This window comes from Eptesicus fuscus, chromosome 9, assembly GCF_027574615.1.
Source record: "Eptesicus fuscus isolate TK198812 chromosome 9, DD_ASM_mEF_20220401, whole genome shotgun sequence".
NCBI lineage: Eukaryota > Metazoa > Chordata > Mammalia > Chiroptera > Vespertilionidae > Eptesicus > Eptesicus fuscus.
Genome location: NC_072481.1, coordinates 28,532,202 through 28,556,061, shown reverse-complemented (window position 1 = coordinate 28,556,061; position 23,860 = coordinate 28,532,202). Strand labels below are relative to the sequence as shown.

Here is a 23,860-nt window from a genome sequence, read left to right as displayed (position 1 = left end):
TTGCAGCTGATCCCTGGGTGTTGTGGTTGTAGGGTCCCGGGAGGTATCCGATTCTTCCCGATTGAAGATAAGGCTAGGCTTCTGATCACAGCCACTCTCCCCTTCAAGATGGTGCGGTCTCTGCAGCAGAGCCAGTCACTCCAGGAGAGATTTCAGCAGCAGTGGAGGCTCCCTGTCAGGGGAGCCCAGTCCAGCAGTCCCCAACAGTCCCCTGGAATATAGTTGTCCCTCACTCACAAATAGACACTCCCCAAACGTCCACACACTCTCCTTTCGTTCTCTCACTAACACACTATCTTTCAGCCTGCCTTCACGTCAGCAGCCATCTTCCTGTCTCCCCTCATCTGCTCTTAACTACCCTCTCAATTCACTGGTAGGGCTTACCCTATAACTGTGCCTGTTGGCTACATCGTCACCTTAGCTGGTTTTGAAAGACAGGGATGTAAGGAACAGCATCTAAGGGTCTTGAAATACGCAAGGCTTGCCCTAGCTGGTTTGGCTCAGTGGATAGAGTGTCAGCCTAGGACTGAAGGGTCCCAGGTTCAATTCCAGTCAGGGCACATGCGCAGGTTGTGGGCTCAGTCCCCAGTTGGGGGTGTGCAGAAGGCAGCCAATCAATGATTCTCTCATCACTGATGTTTCTATCTCTCTCCCTCTCCCTTCCTCTCTGAAATCAATAAAAGAGAAGAGAGAAGTGTGTATGGACTTGGAGCAGGGGATCGGAAATTTTATATATAAGTAGGATGAATAAGGCAGTTGGTACACACCTGAATCCCAGCCCTCTGCTCTGGATTAACGTGCTCTCCTAGTGCAGCTGTTAGGACTGTTGGTTGTGGGCTCCATCCCCAGAGGCCAGACTTGGTAGGTGTTGATAGCCAAGGCAGAACAAGCATAGGTATTAGGTAATCACTCGACACTTGGTTGGGTTTGGCAAACACTTACTGAAGCCTGATCTATTCCAGGCCTGGATTGGGTCCTGAATACACAGATGAATCAGACACTGTCCTTATCCTGATGGGAGGAGTTAGGGTTAGGGTTTAATGGAGGACATTGATATTGAAGGAGATAATTTCAGTTGAATGTGATAAGGGCACTAATAAGTTATGACTGGGGGCAATGAGAGCAAGGTGGGGAGCATCCAACAAAGCCTGAATGTCTCTGCAGGAGTTGGAAGTCCTCATCTTGGAACAAAGAGGCGTTTGAACTGTCATGAAAGAAGAATTGAAATTAACCATTCAAAGACAGGGAAATAGCTTTCCAGACAGAGTGACCTGTGGAGCAAAGATATAGCTAGGAAACTGCTCTCATTACATACTACTTAGTTTGACACAGTAAAATTTGAATGTGGAGGTGGGGGGTTTAGGAGGAGACTGGAGAGATAAGGACAGGATTATGAAAACCTTTGAATGTCATAGCTAAGATCTAATACTTTATTCTGTTGGGGAATTTATCCAAATAGAGGAGAAACATCAGGCTCATCCAGACACACAGTTTTACGTCCTGTTTGTTTTTTTTTAAGTATAATATTGGTGTTTTTCTTTATTTTATTTTTTTTATTGATTTCAGAGAGAAAGGGAAAGGGAGAGATAGAAACATCAATGATGAGAATCATTGATCAGCCGCCTCCTGCACGCCCCCTACTGGGGTCGCGCTCGCAACCTGGGCATGTGCCCTTGACCATAATTGAACCTGGGACCCTTCAGTCTGCAGGCCAGTGCTCTATCCACTGAGCCAAACCAGGCAGGGCGAGTGTTTTTCCATGTCACTAAATATTCTTTAGAAACATGACTTTTAATGTCTGCTTGACTTTATCATATTTTATCATTATGTATTTCTCCAAACCTTTATTGTTGGACCCTTAGGTTCACCCAATTTTCACTTTTCTAAACAATACAGCTGTGAACATCTTTCTCATCTTTTTATATTCCCCTGATTCTATTTTGCTTCTCATAGTCTGGCGTGTAGAGTGGGATAGAGTGCCCCTCTCCCCTCTTTGGGCTGTGCTCACCCGCTTCTGCAGTTCTGAATAGGGAATGAAGAGCAGGGTTGGGAGAAGTGGGTATGTGAGACAGGTTGAAGGAGTCTGATAGGGAGAGAAAAAAGAGAGATCCCAGGGCCACCAAGGGGTCAACAGCCCTATGTAACATTTTTAGGATGGGGGCTTTTTTTTTCTTTTTCTTTTTTTCAAATTACAAGAGAAAGTTTATTTATAAAGTTACAGAGGTAGTAGAAATGGCCCAGTTGGGCTGTGTAGACTCAGGAAACAAGTTACAGAAGCAAAAGAAGGGCCCTTTGGTGCTTAGGAGAGAGAAAGAGGGGAATAAAAGGGGTGTGGGAAAGGCAGGAAGAACCCTGGATGGGAGCACTTATTTATGTTGGAAGTAGAAGAAAAGAAATCCCATGGAGAGAAAATGAAAGTATTAGAGAGAAGGAGGACCCCAGATTAGATAGAGAGAGAGATTAGCTTTAGGGGGAAAGAGGAGGACAAGAAATCTTTCCTTCAGAGCCTGGAAGGAAGCGCAAGAACACAGGTATAAACATGAAGCAAAATTGGAGGTGTTTTCTGTGGGTTGGAGAGTAGTATACCCTCAGGGAATTCCTATTGAGGGGGGAAGTTATCATTGAGAGTAAAGGGAAGGAAGGAGCATTCATTGGGGGAATAAGAAGATTTTGAACTTAAAAAAGAGAAAATTTCCTTACAGTCTTCGTGTGCAGTGCTTAGGAATCAACAAGAATAAAAAATATATGAAGTAGAATGAAAAAGGCGTTGCTAAGCTGAGGTGGGGCAGTTTATGGACAAAGATGGAAGGAGTTGGAAGATCTTATCTTGTCCCCAATGCAGGGATATGGGGAAACCCAGTGTGGAGGACCTGAAGCGGAGGAAGGTTGTGAACCCAGATTAAGGTGGCATGACCTGGGGACAGTGAGCAGGAATACCTGGGCTGAGGAGTGATGGAGTAGATGATCTGGTGATGGAGGAACTGGCTGTGGAATTAGCTTGCTTGGGTGGGAAGTCAGGGTTACCTAGAGGGAGAATAAATGGGGAAGTCAGGAGGGGGACTGCCCAGTGTCCCCTGACCTTTATGTCTTGGTCTTTCCCTCGTGCTTCTCAGGTACTGATCCAGGGCTGCCTTTTGGACCCTTCCCAGCGGGAAGTGTTCCTGCAGCAGGTATATGCACAGCTCTGTCTCTTTGAAGATAAGGTGGCCACCATGCTGCAGCAGCAGTATGACCCCCAGAGCCAGGTATGTGGGAGATAAAGTAGGTAGAGGCCATTTAGAAAGAGCAGCTGTTAAGGAACAGAGGGGAGAGAAGAGGGGCAAGCCTAATACAGAGGGGAAAGAGGGTAGAAAAAAAGGGCCAGAGACAGAGTGAGCCAGGATTAGAAGTGCTAGTGAGTACCCATGACAGGTTCCCTATTGGGAGGAGGGCTCGGATACTCTTCCCAGGACACAAATTCTTGCTGGAGAAAGTGTGAAGGCTATTTGCTATGTTTTTTTTAGTCCTGGATCTTCTCCCTTGATGGATCTGAGAAGGTGACCATGGATAGCTTTGATCTCTAGTTAGTACTTTATACAGTCAAGGATAAAGCTCACTAGAATGCATTTTCATTCCTTCCAATGTCCTAGAAGTAGCCAGACAGATGGCAGTTCTTTGTGTCTGAAACATGGTGTCATTGATGTATAATGACATTTATATTTCATAATGACAGTAGAAAAATATGGAAAGAGGGCCTTATTGGCAAAAGGTGGGGAAGCCCTGCTCCAGTACAATCTAGTGCTACATATGGTGCTGGACTCCCTGTCCATCTGAGGGTCAGTATCTGAACACACACTGGGGAAGGAAGCACTGTAGGGGTTTGGCTGCATAGTTGGGGGTTTGGGGTCTTCATACGATTGGGCCTGTATTGACTTGGGCAGTACTGCTGTAAATTCGGGCTTTGCTATGGATGTGGCAATGCTTTCTGTCCCATTCTGTCTTTTCTTTTACTTGGGCCAGGCAGAGGACCAGTCCCCAGACTCAGGGGAGCTCCCTGGCCGGAAGATGGGAGTCTCCATGGTGACAGCTGATCTTGGACTGGTCAGTATGATTCGTCAGGGCATCTTGGCACTGCAGTTGCTCCCCTCAAACTCCAGTGCAGGTCAGTAGGAGGAATGTTGGTGGGATTGGGGAAATAGAATTCAGAAAGGATATTGGGGGAGCATTATCAGCAAAGCTAGTTTCCAGGGAATCAGTGGGCCCCAGGGGAGAGGGTCTGTTTCCTTGTTTGTAAGAGTTAAGTGTGTATTAGTGGATATCTCAAGCACCCACAGCTCTGACAATCATCAGGGATCCTGGTGGGAAGGAGTAGCACTCCAAGGATATCACTCAGGAAAAGACTGAGATCCAGCACTTAAGAGAAAAAAGCAGGAGGGAAGGGGAAAGGAAAGGTGTTTGAATCTTATAAAACACATTTGTTGGCAGATACCAAGGTCTTCAGGGCTTCATCAGTTGAGTGCCTGGTTTTGACAGGTCAGTGTCCCCGGGTCTGAGTCTGATGTTTCCTGCTCCAGGTATCATTGTGATCACAGATGGGGTGACCAGCGTCCCTGATGTTGCTGTCTGTGAGACCTTGCTGAACCAGCTTCGCAGTGGCACTGTGGCGTGTTCCTTTGTACAGGTGAGGACTTTCTAGGATGAAGGAGGGAGAAGTATGGCATCTCACAAAGTGGGATGTGATTAGTTATTTTCTTTCAGGCGATGATTTCCCCAGGTAAAGCCAATAGCATAATTACATGTGTGTGGTGGGAAGAGGTGCCATGTCTAGAAAGAGGTAGGTGGCAATGGTGGGAGAACACTCTTGTCTTTGTCCTCTTTCCTTAGGATGTTATAGTAACAGCGTGTTATAGTAAAAAGAATGCAGAATTTGAAATCTGGCAGTCAGCTCCAGCCCCATTAGATTAGTTACTACTGTTTTGTTTGTCAGGGTCAGAAAACCCAGCTCTAACGAGCTTAGGAGAAAAGTGGTATATTCAGGGAACTGCAGTTGATTTGGATTGATGAACTGTGGGACAGGGGCAAAGAGCTATGGGAAACAAGGCTGGAGGCCAGAGCATGAAAAGCTGGTTCTGCTGTATTGAGTGTCAGCGTAATTCTGTGGGTGACACAGATAAATAGAAGGAAAATCACTAGTTGGGTTTGTGTTTTATTAAGGTCACTCTTGTTGCTGGGTAAAGGGCAGGGATGGAGGAAAGACCACTATTAATTGCAGTGGTCAGGTGAGAGAGGATTAGGGTTTAAGTTAGGAGAATTTAGGGTAAGAGAGGAGGATAGGATTGAGAAAATGAAAAGGTAGAATCAACATGACATGATTAGCAAGTGGTAAGTGGTGAGGGAGAAAGAAGTTAAGGATATCTTCAATGTACTGACTTCAGTGATGACTGGGTAGCTGGCAGAGCATACGAAGAGAAGCAGTTGTGGTGTAGTGAGGACAAGATGATGAATCCAGGTTTGAGCATGCTGCATTGGATGGGTCAACAGGATGGCCTTTGGAGTTAGGCATGCCTGGCCTGAATCCTGGCTCCACTTACTAGCCTTTTGACCTTGGGCACATCACTTCTTGGTTGGATTTATTTGTAAATAGAGATTATAATAGTACCTTCCTCATTGGATGAGAAGATGCATTTAAAGTGCTTAATGTAAAAAAAAAAATCCTATCTAATAAAAGAGTAATATGCAAATTGGCCATACCTCCGCTACACCCACAAGCCACGCCCACCAGCCAGTCAGGAGCAAATATGCAAATAAACCCAACCAAGATGTCTGTAGCCACAGAGAGCAGGAGGGAGGCTTGGTTTTCCCTGGCAATGGAGGAAGCCAAGCTTTATACCTGCCCTTGCCGGCCTAGGCCTTCACTCAATGCTACAAAGTTTCAATTATAGAAGGTAAATAAATCCCAACAAAAATGGCAGCAGCCATGGAGCTGGAAGAGCAGGAGGCTAGGGTTGCCCCTGGCAATGAAGGAAGCCAAGCTTCTGCAGCCCTGGCTGGCCTAGGCCTCCACTCCAGGCTATAAAGTTTCATTTATAGAAGGTAAATAAATCCCAACAGAAATGGCTGCTGCCACAGAGCAAGCAGGAGGCTTGGCTCCGCTCCAGGCTACAAAGTTTCAATTGTAGAAGATAAATAAATCCCAGATACCAGGGCCTCCGCTTGGGTCGCCAGGGGGCATGGCCGGCCTGCAAACCACCACAGGCCCCTCTCCTAGGCCACCCCACATCCCAAGGGAACCCCCACCCTGATCCGGGACACTCTTCAGGGCAAACCAGCTGGCCCCCACCCATGCACCAGGCCTCTATCCTATCTAATAAAAGAGTAATATGCAGATTGACCATCACTCCAACACACAAGATGGCTGCCCCCATGTGGTCAAAGATCCTGCCCCCATGTGGACACAAGATGGCCACCACAAAATGGCCAGCAGGGGAGGGCAGTTGGGAGGGACCAGGCCTGCAAGGGAGGGTAGTTGTGGGCAATCAGGCCAGGAGGGGAGGGCAGTTAGGGATGACCAGGCTGGCAGAGGAGGGAAGTTGGGAGTGACTGGGCCTGCAGGGAAGGGCATTTGGGGGGGACCCAGGCCTGCAGGGGAGAGCAGTTGCGGGGGACGAGGCCTGCAGGGGAGGGCAGTTATGGGTGACCAGGCCTGCAGGGTAGGGCAGTTAGGGGTGACCAGGCCAGCAGGGGAGGGCAGTTAGGGGCAAACAGGCTGGCAGGGGAGCAGTTAGGCATCAATCAGACTGGCAGGAGAGTGGTTAGGGGGTGATCAGGCTGGCAGGCAGAAGCGGTTAGGGGCAATCAGGAAGGCAGGCAGGCGAGCAGTTGGGAGCCAGCAGTCCTGGATTGTGAGAGGGATGTCCGACTGCCCGTTTAGTGGGATCGGGCCTAAAAGGGCAGTTGGACATCCCTCGAGGGGTCCCAGATTGGAGAGGGTGTAGGCTGGGCTGAGGGACATTCCCCCCGCCCCCCCCCCCCCCCGTGCTCGAATTTCGTGCACCAGGCCTCTAGTAATAATAATAAAATGCTTAATGTAGTACATAATCTATATATATATATAAAAGCCAAGCGGCCGTCCAACCAGTAACTATGAAACGCAATGACCACCGGGGGCAGATGCTCCGACTGGTAGCTATGATGCACACTGACCACCAGGGGGCAGACACTCAACGCAGGAGCTGCCGAGCTTCAGTTACTTGGCAGCTGCTGTTCTCGGGTGACACACCCAGAACCAGAAAGGAGGAAGCCCGGTTCTGGGGTGTGTCACCCGAGAACTGCCCTCTTGGAATCCAGGACCCCTTGGGGGGTGTCGGAGAGCCAGTTTCACCCGATCCCCACAGGCCAGGCCAAGGGACCCCACTGGTCATGCACTGGGCCTCTAGTTACTTAATAATGGCTGCTACTCATAGCAGTTAGCAGTTGGATATGCCTATCTTATACTCAGGAGACTGCACTAGTTGAGAGAGAGTGAAGAACCTGAGGAAACACTAATGTTTAAAGGTCTCTCATAGATAGAGAGCTGAGCATACAATGAAGGGAAAAAATCAGGTGAGAACCAGGAGATTCTAGTGTAAGAGAATTTAGAGTTTGGGGAAGAAGGGAGTAGTTAACAGTGTGAGATACAGCAGAAAGATTATGTAAAATGAGGAATGAAAAGTGCCTTTTGGACTTGGTGATTAGGAGGTCATGGGGATCTTTTTCAGGCCATTTCAGTGAAGAGATATTGAGGGAAATGATTGCAGTGGATTGAAGAGTGGATAGACTAGAAGGAAGTAGAGACAAGTGTTGACACAAAGAATTTGGCTATTCGGATCAAGTGGGGAGTGAGAATAATAGCCAGAGGGAAGTACAGGGTGGAAGGAGAGGGGTGTTTAACTATTTTGTTTTGTTTGCTTTTTAAGCTAGAGGCTTAAGCATGTTTCTAAGGATCCATGGTGAAACGGAGCTTGAAACTAAAGGAAAGAAAAGGAAGCCTGATAGAGTAAGATCCTAAATTGACAGGAGGACAGTTGACTTAAGAAACATTTGAGGAGCAGGAGAAGGTCAAGTCTTTCTTTGAAAGCAGAAGGATAGAAGTGAAGACGTAGATAAATTCTACCAAAAGCCTGTGATTTCTCTCTGAAGTAGAAGGTGAAGATGAACACTGTAAGGGAAAGGAGGCCAGAGTTGGGAGGAAGGAACGATACTGAGGACAGCATTGAAGGACTAGCTGGGTTGGGTGTCATATGTTTTGAGGTGGTATCAACCGACCCAAATATGTGTTTTTCTCCCTTTGGGATCCATTGGCATCCAATTTAGGGCTATACACTGAGTGGCCAGATTATTATAATCTCTGAACGCATAAAAATCTGGCCACTCAGTGTGTGTCTGTGTGTGTGTGTGTGTGTGTGTGTGTGTGTGTGTGTGTGTATTAGAGGCCCAGTGCATGAATTCGTGCATGGGTGGGGTCTGGCCAGCCTGGCCATGGGGAGGGGACATGGGCGGTTGGCTGGCCTGCCTGTTGGTCAAACTCTTGGTCGAGGGGACAATTTGCATATTAGCCTTTGATTATATAGGATAGACACTGAGTGGCCAGATTATTATGCATTCAGAGATCATAATAATCTGGCCACTCAGTGTAGATCCTACGTGGGTTTTTGAGGTAGAAGCATAAAAAAAGTGAAGAGGGCCAGGGAATTGAAAATGATGCTAAAGTTGTTTGAACAGAGGGACCCGACTGGGTTGAGAAAGGAGGATGAGGAGCCTGGTGATACACCTGGAGAGAGCAGAGGTTCAAGGCCTGGCAGTCTTAATAAGGTCAAAGAGCAGCAGGAGAAGGAGGATGGAAGATAAAGGGATAAGCTTATGCCCTGCCGGCATTGTTCAGTGGATAAGTGTTGACCTACGAACTAGGAGGTCATGATTCGATTCTCAGTTAGGTCACATGCCAGGGATGCAGGTTCGATCCCCAGTGTGGAGCGTGCAGGAGGCAGCCAGTCAATGATTTTCTTTCATCATTGATGTTTCTATCTCCCTCTCCCTTCCTCTCTGAAATCAATAAAAATATTTTTTAAAACAAAGTGTGGTCGAGCAGCATTGGTAGCTAGCAGCATTGGCATCAGCAGGGAGCTTGTTAGAAATGCAGAATCTCAGGCCCCACCCCAGACCTACTGCATTTTAATAAAATCATCAGGTATTTTATATGCACCCTAAAGTTTGAGGAGCGCTTCGTTAGAGAGACATTAAAGTCTCTCAAGATGGTGACAGAAAGCCAGTGAGTCAGTAGCCAAAATCTTTAATGAATGGGGGCAAGCTGGTATTTGATTGAGGAAGAAGGGTGTGACCAGATGGCACAGGCTTCAGGCAGAAGGGCTCAGGGAAGGAAAGTAACAGTGGTCTGTCCTGGGAGAACACTGGCCCACTTTCCACACTGTGGTCCAGGGGATGGGAGCAGCCACCAACCCATTCTCTTCCGCTCTTACACTTCATTCCCTGGTGCCTCTTTTTTTTTTTTTTTTTTTTTTTTTTTTTTTTTTTTTTTAATTGTATTGATTTTCTACAGAGAGGAAGAGAGAGGGATAGAGAGTTAGAAACATCGATCAGCTGCCTCCTGCACACTCCCTACTGGGGATGTGCCCGCAACCAAGGTACATGCCCTTGACCGGAATCGAACCTGGGACCCTTGAGTCCGCAGGCCGACGCTCTATCCACTGAGCCAAACCGGTTTTGGCCCCTGGTGCCTCTTTTTGAGCGAGATCTCCAATTACTTACTTTCTCCAGGTGGGAGGAGTTTACTCTTACGACTGCAGTTTTGGCCACGTGCCCAATGTGGAATTGATGAAGTTCATTGCAATGGCAACATTTGGCTCTTACCTATCCACTTGTCCAGAGCCTGAGCCAGGCAACCTGGGTCTGACTGTCTACCACCGGGCATTTCTCCTCTACTCCTTCCTGCGCAGTGGGGAAGCCCTGAACCCTGAATATTATTGCGGTGAGCGGCTGACTGGGGCAGGTGCGGGAATGGGGGAGTGTAAGATGGGCCGAGATGATACGGGAATCTATCTAGGGTTTGGGTTTTTCGGGGACTGGAAATATAACTGGGGCTAACTACTCTGGTACTGTTCTCTCCCCATTATTTCAGCATAGCCCCTCTCCCATATCTCTCTCCACTAACAGGTAACCACTGTACCCTTCTCCATCCTCACTAGGCTCTCAGCACCGACTATTTAATGAGCACCTGGTCTCTGCCAGCAGCAACCCTGCCTTGGCCCTTCGACGGAAGAAGCACACTGAGAAGGAGGTGCCAGCCGACTTGGTCAGCACCGTGTCTGTACGGCTTCGAGAGGGCTACAGTGTCCGAGAGGTCACACTAGCCAAAGGTAGGTGTTACTAGGCCCTGCTGTATCCCACAGGTTTCTCAGACTTTGAGTATGAGAAGACCTGCCAAACAAAGCAGAGGACACACATATCACACACGGAAGTGTCACATGAAAGATTCTGCTGGTCATTTGAGACAAGTGGGTTTGGAACTGCCTTCAGGGCTTGGTTCTCTTAACATTTATCTGCCCAGCTCCATCTCCTTTTGCCTCAGGCGAGTCACCTGAGAGTGGTGTGATATCCTGAATTTGGCTTTGTTTCAGATTACTGCAGAATTTTGTTTGTGTCAGTTGGCAGGCTGTGGGGCCTGAAATTATGGAACCATGCTTGGAACCTTTGGCCAGGCTAGAGTTCCATGAGGTAGGTGGGAGTTTCAGATAGGAATCAGTCCCAGGCCCGGCCTCCTGTGCTTGCTTCTCCTAACTAAGCCCTCTTGCTTCCCCTGCAGGAGGGTCCCAGCTGGAGGTGAAGCTGGTGCTCCTGTGGAAACACAACATGCGCATTGAGTATGTGGCTGTGGCGCCCTGGCCCCTGGAGCCTGAGGGCCCTCGAGGAACACGGGTGGAAGTCACAATGGAAGGTGGCTATGACATTTTACATGATGTGTCCTGTGCGCTGAGGCAACCCATTCGCTCACTGTATCGCACCCACGTTATTCGGCGGTTCTGGAACACGCTGCAGAGGTGAGTGAGGTCATTGCACCGTGAGTGATGCCCTATTCGTTGTGTGGAGGGGAAGGTGTGTGAACTTGAGGGGTGAAGAGAGACACCCTGAGCACCAGGCTTGTGTCCAGGGTCCCCTGTCCCTAGGGGCTCCCCTCTATACCCACCAGAGTCAGTTGTGGCTCAGGATTGGCCTTTGTCCTGCAGCATTAACCAGACGGACCAGATGCTGGCCCACCTCCAGTCCTTCTCGTCAGTCCCAGAACATTTCACGCTTCCGGACAGCACCAAGAGTGGAGTGCCACTCTTCTACATCCCTCCTGGCTCCACCACCCCGGTGAGTGCCTCTGATCTCATTACCCCCATTTTGTGCCCACCCTCTCAAGTCCGAGGCACCCAAACCAGAACCTGTTAACCTTGAGAGCAATTCTCCTTCCTCCTTCCAAGCCCCTGGGGAAGGAGGAGGATCTGTAGAGAGAGGCTGGCTGCCCAGGTGGAGGTATCCCAGCGACTGCAAGCCCTCTTGCCCCACTTCCATCTGGCATACTCTGGCCTCCCCCTGCCACCTTCACCCATTTTCCACCATTAACAACTACCGTGAACTGTGCACTTCCTGAAGACCATAGCTTCTTTGTCCTGTGCTTTCCTCACACTCAGCCCCCGGGTGTCAGCCTGACATGGCTAGGCCTGGGGGCTTATGCTAGTGAGCAATTGCTTCATCTCAAGTCCTGCCAACACTCAGTAGCTTTGCTCCAGAGTCAGTGAGAGAAGCGTGGCAGGACTCATCCTTTGCCTGAAATTAGCTTTAAAAGGCTACATAGTCTGAACCTGGGCTCATTCATCCTAATCTAGCTTTCACATTGGAGGCAGTTTTTACATCCAGCCCAGGCTGGGTTATGATTCCCCCTAGCCTTAAACCACTGCTACCTCTAACCCTCTGAACTCCATGGTTCTGTGCACTGTCTGGAGGCTGTACCCTGGTTTTCTATGAATACTCATGTAGGGCTGTCCTTCCCACCCCCAGGTGCTCTCCCTTCAACACAGTGGAACCGACTCATCCCATGCCCAGTTTGCTGCCTACTGGAAGCCAGTGCTGTCCATGGATGCAAATTCATGGCAGCGTTGGCTGCATATGCATCGCCTAGTGCTAATCCTGGAGCATGACACGTAAGTATACTCTTAGGACCATAGTTGGGATGGTGGAGCAGGGGTGAGGAAATAGGGAAGATGGGGAAGGGGAGCAGCAGATGAGCCCTTACCAACCAAGGCCAAGAAAAACTATGGCCTTTTCTTCCTGCTCATTAGCCCCCATATACTCAAATAGGTCCTAGAAGACAGAGGTAGTAATCTGTTCAGATTGGAGCTGGGAGGGTCTGACCTCAATGCTAACCTCTCTTCCCAGACCAATCCCCAAGCATTTGCACACCCCGGGCAGCAACGGGCGCTACAGCACTGTCCAGTGCAGGATCTCACACTCCTCGCTGACCTCTCTGCTTCGGGACTGGAGCAGCTTCGTGCTAGTTGAGGGCTATTCCTATGTGAAGCTGCTCTCCAGGTGGGCAAAGTGATGTCTCTTCACTCCTCCCCCACCATCTCAACTCATGTCTCTTCCTCTAACCCCAGACTGCATCCCTACTTCCTCTTAAACTCATTTACAGCCAACCTACGGCTGCTCACTGACTCCCATTTCTCCCCAGTGCCCCAGACCAGCCCCCCTCCTCCTTCTACATGGTCCGCATCATTTCCAAGGCCCCATGCATGGTTCTTCGCCTGGGTTTTCCCATCGGCACACCAGCACAGGCCAGGCACAAGGTGAGCTGGGCCCAAGGAGCCTGGAGTATAGACTGGCTCCTTCTCCCCAAACCCACAGGGCCAGGGTGTAGAGAGAGGAACCCCCAGATTAAGTAAAGTTCTCTCACCTTGTCTGTGGGCCCCTTCTACCAGATTTGTAGGATTTGGGAGTAGGAGAATTTAATTGTATTTTTTCCTCAGATTGTGTCAGGCTTGCGGGAAGAGATCCTGCGGCTGCGTTTTCCCCACCGAGTGCAAAGTAAGGAACCAACACCCAAGGTGAAACGAAAAGGGCTGGGGGGCATAGGTGGGGGCAACTCTCCCTCCAAGTCCCCCCCCTTGCTGGGGCCACAGCAGGCCCTCTCTGACCGGCCCTGCCTTGTGGTCCTGCATAAGCCACTGGACAAACTACTTATCAGGTTGGTACCGAGGGTGGGGTTGGGGCCTGGAGTACATGGGAAGGCTGTGGCTCAGCTGGGTACATGCAGCAATCGACTGAGAGTTGCCCCTTCTTCCCAGGTATGAGAAGCTGCCCCTGGACTACCGAGCACCCTTCTTGCTGACACTGGAGCCACCAGGCCCACTGCCCTTGGTGTCAGGCCGCTCAGCCTCTTCTAGCCTAGCATCGCTGTCCCGCTACCTCTACCATCAGCGCTGGCTCTGGAGCGTCCCATCAGGACTGGCCCCCGCACTGCCGCTCAGTTCCATTGCCCAGCTCCTCTCCATCCTCACTGAGTATGTCACCTGAACCTGCCAGACAACTGGGGCAAGGGAGAGAGCCAGTGTAGACTCTGGGTTAGGACACTGGCAGAAAGTCTATGCCAGACACTGCCCATCTCTAAGCTTCATAATAGCTGCTGCTGCTGTTATGCAAAGTATCCAGCACAGAGCAGGCTTGCTACTGCCCTCCATCCTCCTCCCTCCACTCTTCTTAGTTAGGCCTCTGGTCCTAATTGGACTTGTTACATTAGAAGGACCACTAGTGTTAGCAGGGCCACCAGCACTGAAGTCTACCTAGTTGGCTGCTGGAAAGTGGGTGCACAAGTGGCATGGGGTCGGGATATATACTCTGACTGTGTCTCCCCATCTCATCCTGTCCTGCCCCCATCTTTATGGGGCTTCAGAGTCCGACTCTCTGAAGGGTTCCACTTCGCCTGCAGCGGGGAAGGAATCATCAACATGGTGCTGGAGCTTCCCATTCAGGTAGGTGCTATCCCTCATCATACCTCCCACCAAGGCTTATCACCGTCCCAGGGGCCCTGACCTCTGAGCTGAGTTGGGACTGCTGGACCGGACCTGAGGCCAGTCCCGGACAGTGTGGCAAGGGGACTAAAATTCTGAGGGCCAGAGCTGGGTGGGGCCAGATCTCTGTCTTGGCTGGGGTTTGCCCCAGGATTTCCCATCCTATCTACCCTCAGAACGAGCCTCCGGGGCAGGCTGCAGTGGAAGAGAGGCACACATGTGTTGTCCAGTACATCCTCTTCCCCCCACACTCCACCTCCACCAAGGACAGGTGAGACCTGGCCCCTCAGAGGGTTGCCTCTCTCCACATTCCTCCTCCTCCCCACTGTCCCCTGAAGTTCTGCCTCCCGTACCTGAGGGAGTTGGGGCAGAGGGTGCTGTTTTTAGATGCTTCATCAGGCAGGCGCAGGTCTGGTAAGGCCACATGTGACTTGTAGCCGCCCTGTGTTTCCACCACCTTCCTGCCCTCCGTGGACTGACTCCAGCCATGGGGTTGTGGATTGGACTCTCCTCAATCACAGGCTCAGGCCCCTTCCTCCTTTAGTTTCTCAACAGATGATGACAATGATGTGGAGGTGGAGGCCCTGGAGGGAGACTCGGAGCTCAATCTGGTCACTGAGGTGTGGGTGGAGCCTCAGTGTGGGCGAGTGGGACCTGGCCCTGATTGCTGGAAGCATCTCCAGGACTTGACATACTCTGAGATCCCGAGAGCTGTGAGTGACCTCAGCAATACCCCCACCCCTTATAGGTGGGGTGTCCTCCCTTTGGGAGTAGCACAGCCATTGGGCTTTCTGAATCTGTGTGCTCTGAGTGGCTGACTGTGCGGGCTTCCTTGGGAGCTGGAGGCCCAGGTCTCTGGGACTATAGGGGCTTACCCTGGCCTCTGCTATTCCTCCCCTAGCTCCACCCTCGGGATGCTGCCTGCATAGGCTCAATGCTGAGCTTTGAATACCTGATACAGCTGTGCCAGAGCAAGGAATGGAGTCCCCTGCCCCCAGAGCCGAGAGTCTCTGATGGTCAGTAGGGAAGGGGCCCCTGAGGGGAGGGGGGAGGGTGAAGGCAGCAACAGACAGAAAATCTGGTCCCAATGTGGGTCTTGTCTTCCTTCCCTCCCTCTTAGGATTGGACCAGCGAGGAGATGCCTGTATCCATGAAATACCTTTCCATTTTGACCTAATGGGACTGTTGCCTCAGTGTCAACAGCTCCAGATGTTCTTCCTTTTGCTTTCTAGAGGTGGGTGAACTTTGTACCACTCACCCACACCTAGAGGGCTAGCAAGCGTGGGTGAATTAGAGCATAGAGAGCAGATGAGTCTGCAAACCAGCAGATAAGTTTTGGGGTCAGAGGAGTCTTGGGAACTGCAGGAGGGGTGTGCTGGTCGGGGCTGAGCCAGGGTACTGGGCAGCAGGAGGCCCTTGGTGCTGAGTGGAGTGTGTGTCGGGCAGAGCCAGAGGGCATTCCTCTCACCGAGGGGCCTTGTCCCGCCAACGACATGGTGCTGTGCCTGCTGCACAGCTGCCTGGGGCAGGAGCTGAGTGACCGGGAGATCCCGCTGAGCGCTGCTGACCAGGCTGCCTTCCTGAGTGAGGTGCTACAGCGGACCCGCTACAGCCCAGGCAAGCTCCTCACCTCTTCCCAAATACAACTGTGGCCCTGCCCCTTTCCCCCCATCCCACAAGGTGGTTCCTATCTTTGGGTTTTAGCCTGCCTCTCTGCTGGCACTGCCCTCTTCCACTCATCTCTATCCTCATTGTAGGTCCAGAGGGGCCGCCAGTGGGGGGCCATGGGATCCTGAAGGATCAGCCAGTCAGCAGCACTCAGACAACTGGAGACTTGGTGCTTCCTGCCATGGTCAGCACTGGTTCACGTCCTTGAGCCCTTTTCATACTGACCTCCTTCCATCACCACATGTTCATCCCCCACTTTCCATCACTGGGGACACTAGACGCCTCCTGCCGATGACAGGATGCTGTCGTTCAACTTTGTTCTGGATCTTGCAAGCTATACCCTCCAGGGTGGAGGAAGGAAGACGGGTTGTTTGCTCCCTTACAGATTGCTCTAATTTTGTTTCTCTCATAGAATGTAGGCCCTCCTGAAACTCTCAAGCCTCTCATCTCGGCCCAGGCCCCTCAGTGGCGCTGCTATGCAAGGCTTGTGACCCCCCAACATGTATTTCTGACGTTCCTCCCAGCTACCTTCTCAGGTACCAACCACTGAGCTTCCTCACTAGCCCCTCAGATACAAACCCTGAGCTCCCTCACTGGGCCACCAGGCGGCTCTGATTGATGCCTCTCTTTTACTTCTCAGATGTCCAGCATCTGGCCACCTATGGCCTAGAGGGACCCTCTCAAGAAGAGACAAAGCCCAAGTTCGGGGATTGGGGTGGGGCCTCCAGCCTGAAAGTTCTGGGAGGGACTGGGGCCAGGGCTCCAAAGGCCCAGGTCCCTGTCCTCAGTGTCACCCCAGCCTATGGTAAGGCTGCTGCCTCTTAAGTCAGTTAAGCAGGAGCAGAAATGGGAACAAATAGAGAGCTTGAAGATCATGTGACACCTCTTCCCACAGACAGTGCCCCGAATCCAGGAGAGCTGAGCCCACCCTTCCATCAGGACTTTCAGGCTTACACTGGGCGTCAGGCTCCACAGACAGAGGGTGCAGATGGGCCCCGGGCCCGATGTCCTGTCTTCATCTATAGCTGTGCCCTGGAAGCTCTGAGGGAGCAAATGGTTGGCATGCAGCCCCCTCAGGCGCCCCGAGACCTCATCTTTCAGTGAGTGCCCTCAACGTTGACCTAGGTTCTCCCCCAGCTAGGGCTCAGGTACACACTCAGGTCTGGACAGACAGGTTGATGGTCAGTTGTAGGAGCTCAGCTGCTTAGCCATGTCCTGCCAGCTCCTTGCTGGGCTTCCTTGAACTTGCGGGGCCATGAATACATTTGGTGGGGACCTGTGGATAATCCACTGAAATGTGGGTGGAGGGTGAGTCTGAAGTGTCTCTTTGAGAAGTTGGCCAAGCTCCCTCTTCCCTCTCATTCTTAGGACTCAGTTTCTCGACCAGACCTCCCCCTCGTCAGCCTGGATGGAGCCCAGATACAAGGAGGCAGCCAACCATTGTGCATTATTGCAGGAGCATGCTCAGCGATGCTACGTCCGTGGTGAGCAGGAGGCCACCGGAGGGAGCATCAGGGAGGAGACATGAGGATTACAGGGACTGGGACTGGGGAGGCGGTTCCAGAGCTTGACCCTCCAGGGCCCTTCCACTCTGTCAGGGCTGTTCCGGAGCTTGCAGCAAGCACAGAGTGTGACCTCCCAGGACTTGCTGATGGCAGTGGATGCCTGTGAGGAGCTACTACAGGAAGTAGACATCACCCCTTTTCTGCTCGCTCTCTGTGGACACGCTCGGAGTTTGCCTCACGCACCCCCAAGTCCTGGTCCTCTCAGCCCTGGTCCCTTCAGCAGCAGCATCGAGGAGGGCCCTGAGCCTCGGGAACGAGCTGTCCTGGCTTCTGAGTCCAGGTTAGGATTGTCCTGAAATAACGTAGAAGGGGGCACACAAAGTCCCAATAAACTGGCACCTTTTGATCCCAGGGAATGGCCGAGCAAGGTAGCACCCAAGCACCTGAGTGAGAGGCAGTAGTACTTTGTTGCTGGTTTCCTGCCTCCTGCCCAGACTTCTTTCTCCCATTTGGCTTGGGGAGCATCTCCCTTTTGGCTCTCCTGTCTCCTGCTGGTGTGGAGTACTGAGCTGGATTGGGGTAGGGAGTTGCCAGTTGCTATCAGTGAAAGTAGAAGCTGTTCCGAGAACACATATAATAGCTATGATCCCCATGAACTACTTTGAGTTTCATAGGGGCAAAAACTGTATTGTGCCCACTGCTGAGTCCCCAGCTCACCCTTCCTAGAGACAAAGACAGACAGGTGTGTGCTGCTCCCAGTTGGGAAGCAGGCTTCTCCAGGAGATGGTTTTTAAAACTTTAATGCGCCCCCCCCCCCCCCCGCTCCAACCACTCAGCATAGAGACCGAGGACCTAAGTGAGCCTGAGTTTCAGAGCACCCGTATGCCTGGCAATCCAGACCCTGGCCTGGAGATCTCTCTGACAGACGTCTGCCAGCTCAGAGGAGAGGCACATGATGTCCTGCATAGCCTCATCCAGGTGAGGGTAGAGGAGCAGAGTCCTGCCTGTGCAGGGGGTTAATATTCTCTCCTGGGTTGAGGGTGTAGGTGTCTGTTGTAGGGTAGGGGTTGTGTTCTGAGGGATGGCTGACATTCTAGCTTCTTTATAACCCCAAACAGGAGAAGTTCCTGGAGATCAGTGGTCTCCACTTCCGCACAGTGCCCTCCAATCCCCACTACTTCTTCTACTGCCCTCCATCCAGCAGGCGAGAGGTGAGTAGCTTTCTCCTTTACCTTTCTCCTACCCCTGACCTGTAGCCCCAGAGGTTCCTTTGTCCACTCAGATTCTCTCTTTTTTTTAAAAAAAAAAAAAAACAGCCTGGGAATACCATGTGCTGTAGGCTTAAAAAATTAAAAATTAAAAAAACAAACAAACGCTTTCATTGATTTTCTAGAGAGAGAGGAAGTGAGTAGAGAGGGATAGAAACATCAGTGATGAGAGAGAATCGTTGATTGGTTGCCTCCTGCACGCCCCCTACTGGGGATCAAGCCCGCAATCCGGGCATGTGCCCTGACCAGGAATCAAACCAGTGACCTCTTGGTTCTTGGGTCAATGCTCAACACTGAGCCACACAAGCCGGGCCCATTCAGATCCTCTTGACTCTTGGTTCCCTGAGTCCTGGATGTGGCTCTTGCTCTGCCCTGGATCAAGCTGTCTCTTTTTTTTTTTGCCCAGGATGAGGGCCCCCGGGACACAATAGACAGAAAAGTCAGTGACCTGGAGTTTTCAGAGGCTGAACTCATGGGAGAAGAAGGTGTGTGGGGAAGTGGCTCAAGGTGGGGAAGGCTGCTTCAAGCCAGGATTCAGGGACCTCCACGGCCAGCCTTTCCTATTGACCATGAGACATGCATCTCTAGGAGACACATCTGCCTGCTGTGTGGTCACCGAGAGCGACCCAGAGCTGGAGGTGGAATACTGCGAGAGCCGGGAGCCAGACCTGGGGCCTGCTGGGCTAGACTCCACCTCGCTGTCAGATGCAGACACCGTGAACCCTGATGAAGACTCCTTCAGTATCCTTGGGGGCGACTCACCCACTGGACCTGAGAGCCTTGTGCATGACCTGCCACCGCTCTTCCTGCACCTCACGTGCTCCGTGCGGCTGCGTGGGCAGCACAGCTCAGTACCCGTGTGCAGCCTGCCCACCTGCCTGGGTGAGATGGGGGTGCCCAGGGGAGGGCCACAGGTCCCAGCATAGCCTGCCTGCCTGCTTGGGGAGAGTTTTGGGCTATAACGCTTTAGCACTGAGAATTTGTAATCTATGCTTGTCCTAGGGTTCTCAGCAACCCCTAACTTTCCCCCCTCTCCCAGGCCAGGTGCTTTCCAGTCTGGAGGGCCCCCCAATTGGGGGCCGAGTACCCCTGAGGGACCTCAGTGTCACTTTGGATGTCTTTGTGCTGACCTTGCCGCTGGAAGTAGAGCTCCCCCCGACCTCGGACCCTCAGCACCACCGGTGTGGCAGCATGTTTGGTGGGGGGACCTGGGCCTTGGGGGAGGGGGACTGTTAAGGAATCTAGGGACACTTGAAATATTTTAAGAAAGGCATGCTGAGGAGGTCTTGGAAGGATATTAGTTGCTGACCTTTGACCTTTGCTCCTACCTGTTCAGGTCAACATCTGAGAGCAGTGCTTCATTCCCACGGTCCCCGGGGCAACCATCATCTTTAAGATCGGATGATGGCCTGGGGCCCCCACTGCCACCCCCAGAAGAAGATAGGTATTTCTCTTTCTCCTTCAAGAGTTCCTTGCTCCCCTTCAGTTTTATTTTCTGGAAACCAGTGTCTAACCCTTTCTTCCAATTAGGCACCCAGGACTATCCAATTTGGCCACACCCCACAGATTGGCTATTGAGACCACTATGAGTGAGGTGAGGGCCTTCCCTCCCCCAACCTAAGGAACAGCCCCTCAACACTATGACTGATACCCTTTCCATCAGTGGGGTAAGGCACCCCCTTATCCTGGGATTGAAGTGAGAACTTCCTCAGTCTGTGAGGCAGAGTGTCTTCTAGTATCTTCTAGTCTGGAAATGAGGTGATACCCAGTCAGCAAGGAAGGTGCCCTTTGCCACTTCCTGGATTGTCTTCTTACTCTAGATCCGCTGGTTGCTGGAGGATGAGATGGTGGGGGCACTCCGAAGAGGGGGTATCCCCCAGAGCCCTGCCCTGCACCGAGCGGCTGCCCACATCCACAGCTCTCTTGGACGCTCCACTTGCCTTCGCCAGACTCTGCCACTGAGTTTTGTGTTTGGACCAGAGCGCTCCCTCACACAGTTCAAGGACGTACGTTGTCCTTGAATACTCCCTGGATTCCAGATACAGAACTGGAAAGCCCTCTCTTGGTTCGAGTCCATTGAATTACCCTTCTGCCCACCTCCTCACCACATTGTCTGTCCTTTACCCCATGCCTGGCAGCCCAAGTGGGAAGAGACCTAGCTCCCAACCTTGCCACTGGCCCACTGGACTTTAAGCGAGTCATTGAACCTTTCATACCACAGCAGTGGGGATGCTAGTGCCTGCTCCACGAGGTAGTTGTGAGGGTCTGGTAAGGAAGTGTGGGGTGCCATGAATAAGCAGGGCACTCCTGCCTAAATTGTAACTGTGGCTCCTATTCCTCAGGAGTTCCGCCGCCTCCACCTTCCTGGTCATGTTCTTCTTGAGGACCCTGGCAGTGGCTTCTTCTTTGTGGCAGCTGGCCAACAGCCAGGTGGATCCCATGGGGTGCCCCCTCCTGTGGCCTGGGCTTGGCACAGCCATGAGGATAAGGCTGACGACAACGAAGGGGAGGTGAGTGTTTCCTGGGCTGACGTGGGAATGGCAGGGGTGGTGGTGGCTGTGTGGGGCCTGGACTCAGTCCTGACTTCCTCCCCTCAGGCCCTGACAGCCAACCAAGCCCCTGGCTCCCCAGAGGATTCTGAGGTACCCTCCCTCATCAGTCTGCCCAGCCCGCCACAGGGAGGTAAGAAAAGACCTGGGCAGCTCAGTCTGAGGCCAGGACGCAGGACGTGTACATCCCTGGACCTGTTTCCATTTTTGGAAGGTGGTCCTAGGAGGGATTGAGAAGGGGCTCCAGGCCTTTCTTTTTCTTCTCTTCCCAGGGAGCCAGCCTGGGCCTAGCCAGGGACGAAGCCTCATGTCCAGTCAGGGCAGTGTGGACTCAGACCACCTAGGTAAGCGGGGGCTGGGGGAAGGACTCTAGGCTAATGGGAAGTGGACTTAGGGCTGCACAGCAGAAGGTCGGGAATGGGGCGTCAGAGGGAACTAACCTAGAGGAGCCATTGAGCCCGATGTACTTTGGAAGCTCAGATGAGCCTAAGGATGGGGTTGAACTTGAGCACATTTGACACAGGTTATGATGGTGGCAGCAGTGGCTCTGACAGTGAGGGTCCCAATGAGACCCTGGGTGAGAAGGCCCCCTTCACATTGCGGACCGCACCTGGGCCAACACCTCCACAGCCTTCGCTCTCAAGCCTCCCTGGGCCCTGCCTGCCTGACTTCTGGCTCATTGTCCGGATCCTGCAGGACCGTGTGGAAGTGTATGCACATGCACGGTAAGGAGGAGCCAGGGCCGCACCCTGACTCTGATGGTAGCCTCTTCTGCCTGGTCCCACGTCACCCTTCTTGAATGTTATTAAAGGGTAAGACATGGGACTGAGAGTTTGGGTAGGGATCTGAGTTTTATTCTAAGTTGGGGGCTCCTGACCACTTCCCACAGCCAATAGCAAAGCATGTCACTCTGCTTTCCTAAAGGAGTTGAAAAGCTGATGGAGATTTTGGCTCCTCGCTGAGCATTAAGAGCATCTACAGTTCAGAGCAGCTTCAGAAGTTGATCTATAAAAATAAGAAATAATAGACAATATTTAACAAGTGTTTACTAAGTGACAGACACTGTTTAAGCTTATTTAATCTATATAACACCCCTACAAAGTATTATTATCCTTATATTATTACTATAAATGAAGAAACTCAAGCACAGATAGGTTAAGTACTTCCCTAAGGTCACAGTTAGTAAGTGGCAGAGCCAGGATTCATACCTAGGCCTCTGGTTAAATCCTGCTCTAATCACAGAGGTGGGGTTGAGAGAAGGGAAGGCCATCATTCAGATAAAGTGTTCCTAACTTCCCAAGGAACAAGTATTCCTAACTGGGGTCCATGCTCAGAACCCTGAGCCCAGTGACTTAGTTACCATCTCTGACCTGCCAGTGATGAAAGGAGAGCCTCATGGTAGAAGCCTCAGTGTGGTACCCATATGGAGCCTGGTGAGGCAGGCATGGAGCCTAGGCTTCCAGAATAGCTACTGAGATTTCCATCTTTCCCATTTCCCATCATGTATACTTTCCTTTGTTCAACCTACTTCCTTTTCATGGTTCCTCTTGGCCCAACTCCCATGACCCTTCCCCACAATTTTCTCCCCACTGCAATTCTGTGTCTGATCCACCCCCCCTTCCTAGGAGCCTGATTCGGGAAGATGGGGGGCCAGGCACCGAGTGCCGCCACCTGCAGCAGCTCTTGGTGAGGCGAGTTGGGGAGATCTGCAGGGAGGTCAACCAGGTAAGGGCAACCAGGGACAGGGCTCTCCAGGCATGGTCACAGCCCCGAAGAGAAAGGAATTTCCAGGACCCTGACTTTCGGAGGCTGCTGATCCATCTTGGATGTTTTCTTTGATACCTCCTCATTTATTGGGATGCCCACCTCCCCAAACTCCCCACAAACTAGGGAACCCTCCCTAACCCATCCCCGGTACTGTGGGTTCCTCTCATCCCCTCCAGGGACTATGAGATGTTCCTACTCATTGCACTGTGCTAGCATTGGGGATATAACGGTGAACAGGAGGGAACACCTGACTCTCTAGGGCTTGTGTTGAGTGGGGGAGATAGACATTGAACAACTAAAACACACAAATTATTTTCATTACAATTGTGAAGACTTCTACAGAGGAAAAGTAGAGACCGTTATGAGAGCATATAACTGGATCTGACCCTCTAAAATGTCAAGGAAAGCTTCTTAGAAGAACTGATTTTTAAGCTGAGACCTAAGTTAAGTAGGGACAAGTATTCCTAACTGGGGACCAATGCTCAGAGCCGTGAGCCCAGTGGCTTAGATACCATCTCTGACCTGCCAGTGATCACTGATGCTCTTTTTGACCTCTGACCCCCTAACCCCTGAGATAATGGGCTTTCTCTCTGGCCTTTGATCACCTCTCAGTACCACCACCAGCTTATGAGGGAATATTTCAGTTCCTTGATACCTTGCTCCTTCTCCTAGCGGCTGCTTCTTCAGGACCTTCATGACAGTCACGTGTGCAACTCTCTCCTGGTGGCTGAGAGTGAAGAAGATCTGTGGCGCAGCGAGACCCCCTTCCACTCCCGTCAGCGGGCACCCCTGCCCAGCGATGGTGAGGTTCCACCCGGGAGCCTTCCTTTCCTTTATCAAAGACTGGTGAGAAGCCGAGGGCAGTCACCATTGCTTGCTCATTGGTGGCAAGTAATACAGTGAGAGCGAGGAGGAGAGGACACAAAAGGATCACTAGACTTGGCTATTTCAAGTTCATCAGAGACTTCAGTGGAAGTACTTTCAGTGGAGAGACAGGCATACAAACTAGGGGAAATTGG

The 23,860-nt window shown here is 51.5% G+C and overlaps 1 protein-coding gene across 1 annotated transcript in view; it reads left to right on the top strand.

The window, feature by feature from the left end:
• SZT2 (SZT2 subunit of KICSTOR complex) overlaps positions 1–23,860 on the top strand; it is a 66,752-nt gene that overhangs the window by 25,521 nt on the left and 17,371 nt on the right. The window contains exons 5-42 of the mRNA XM_028160220.2: positions 3,114–3,245; positions 4,000–4,141; positions 4,554–4,660; positions 9,793–10,003; positions 10,221–10,391; positions 10,838–11,072; positions 11,259–11,388; positions 12,076–12,218; positions 12,454–12,606; positions 12,749–12,863; positions 13,044–13,261; positions 13,362–13,577; positions 13,967–14,045; positions 14,261–14,355; positions 14,629–14,797; positions 14,986–15,100; positions 15,205–15,318; positions 15,531–15,701; positions 15,842–15,936; positions 16,165–16,288; positions 16,393–16,557; positions 16,648–16,852; positions 17,121–17,236; positions 17,351–17,597; positions 18,094–18,235; positions 18,376–18,468; positions 18,932–19,010; positions 19,114–19,407; positions 19,565–19,706; positions 19,862–19,969; positions 20,056–20,119; positions 20,346–20,531; positions 20,868–21,035; positions 21,123–21,207; positions 21,347–21,418; positions 21,598–21,799; positions 22,700–22,799; positions 23,514–23,643. Coding sequence (XP_028016021.2) covers positions 3,114–3,245; positions 4,000–4,141; positions 4,554–4,660; positions 9,793–10,003; positions 10,221–10,391; positions 10,838–11,072; positions 11,259–11,388; positions 12,076–12,218; positions 12,454–12,606; positions 12,749–12,863; positions 13,044–13,261; positions 13,362–13,577; positions 13,967–14,045; positions 14,261–14,355; positions 14,629–14,797; positions 14,986–15,100; positions 15,205–15,318; positions 15,531–15,701; positions 15,842–15,936; positions 16,165–16,288; positions 16,393–16,557; positions 16,648–16,852; positions 17,121–17,236; positions 17,351–17,597; positions 18,094–18,235; positions 18,376–18,468; positions 18,932–19,010; positions 19,114–19,407; positions 19,565–19,706; positions 19,862–19,969; positions 20,056–20,119; positions 20,346–20,531; positions 20,868–21,035; positions 21,123–21,207; positions 21,347–21,418; positions 21,598–21,799; positions 22,700–22,799; positions 23,514–23,643 — 5,533 coding nt within the window. The remainder of the gene's footprint in view (positions 1–3,113; positions 3,246–3,999; positions 4,142–4,553; positions 4,661–9,792; positions 10,004–10,220; positions 10,392–10,837; positions 11,073–11,258; positions 11,389–12,075; positions 12,219–12,453; positions 12,607–12,748; positions 12,864–13,043; positions 13,262–13,361; positions 13,578–13,966; positions 14,046–14,260; positions 14,356–14,628; positions 14,798–14,985; positions 15,101–15,204; positions 15,319–15,530; positions 15,702–15,841; positions 15,937–16,164; positions 16,289–16,392; positions 16,558–16,647; positions 16,853–17,120; positions 17,237–17,350; positions 17,598–18,093; positions 18,236–18,375; positions 18,469–18,931; positions 19,011–19,113; positions 19,408–19,564; positions 19,707–19,861; positions 19,970–20,055; positions 20,120–20,345; positions 20,532–20,867; positions 21,036–21,122; positions 21,208–21,346; positions 21,419–21,597; positions 21,800–22,699; positions 22,800–23,513; positions 23,644–23,860) is intronic.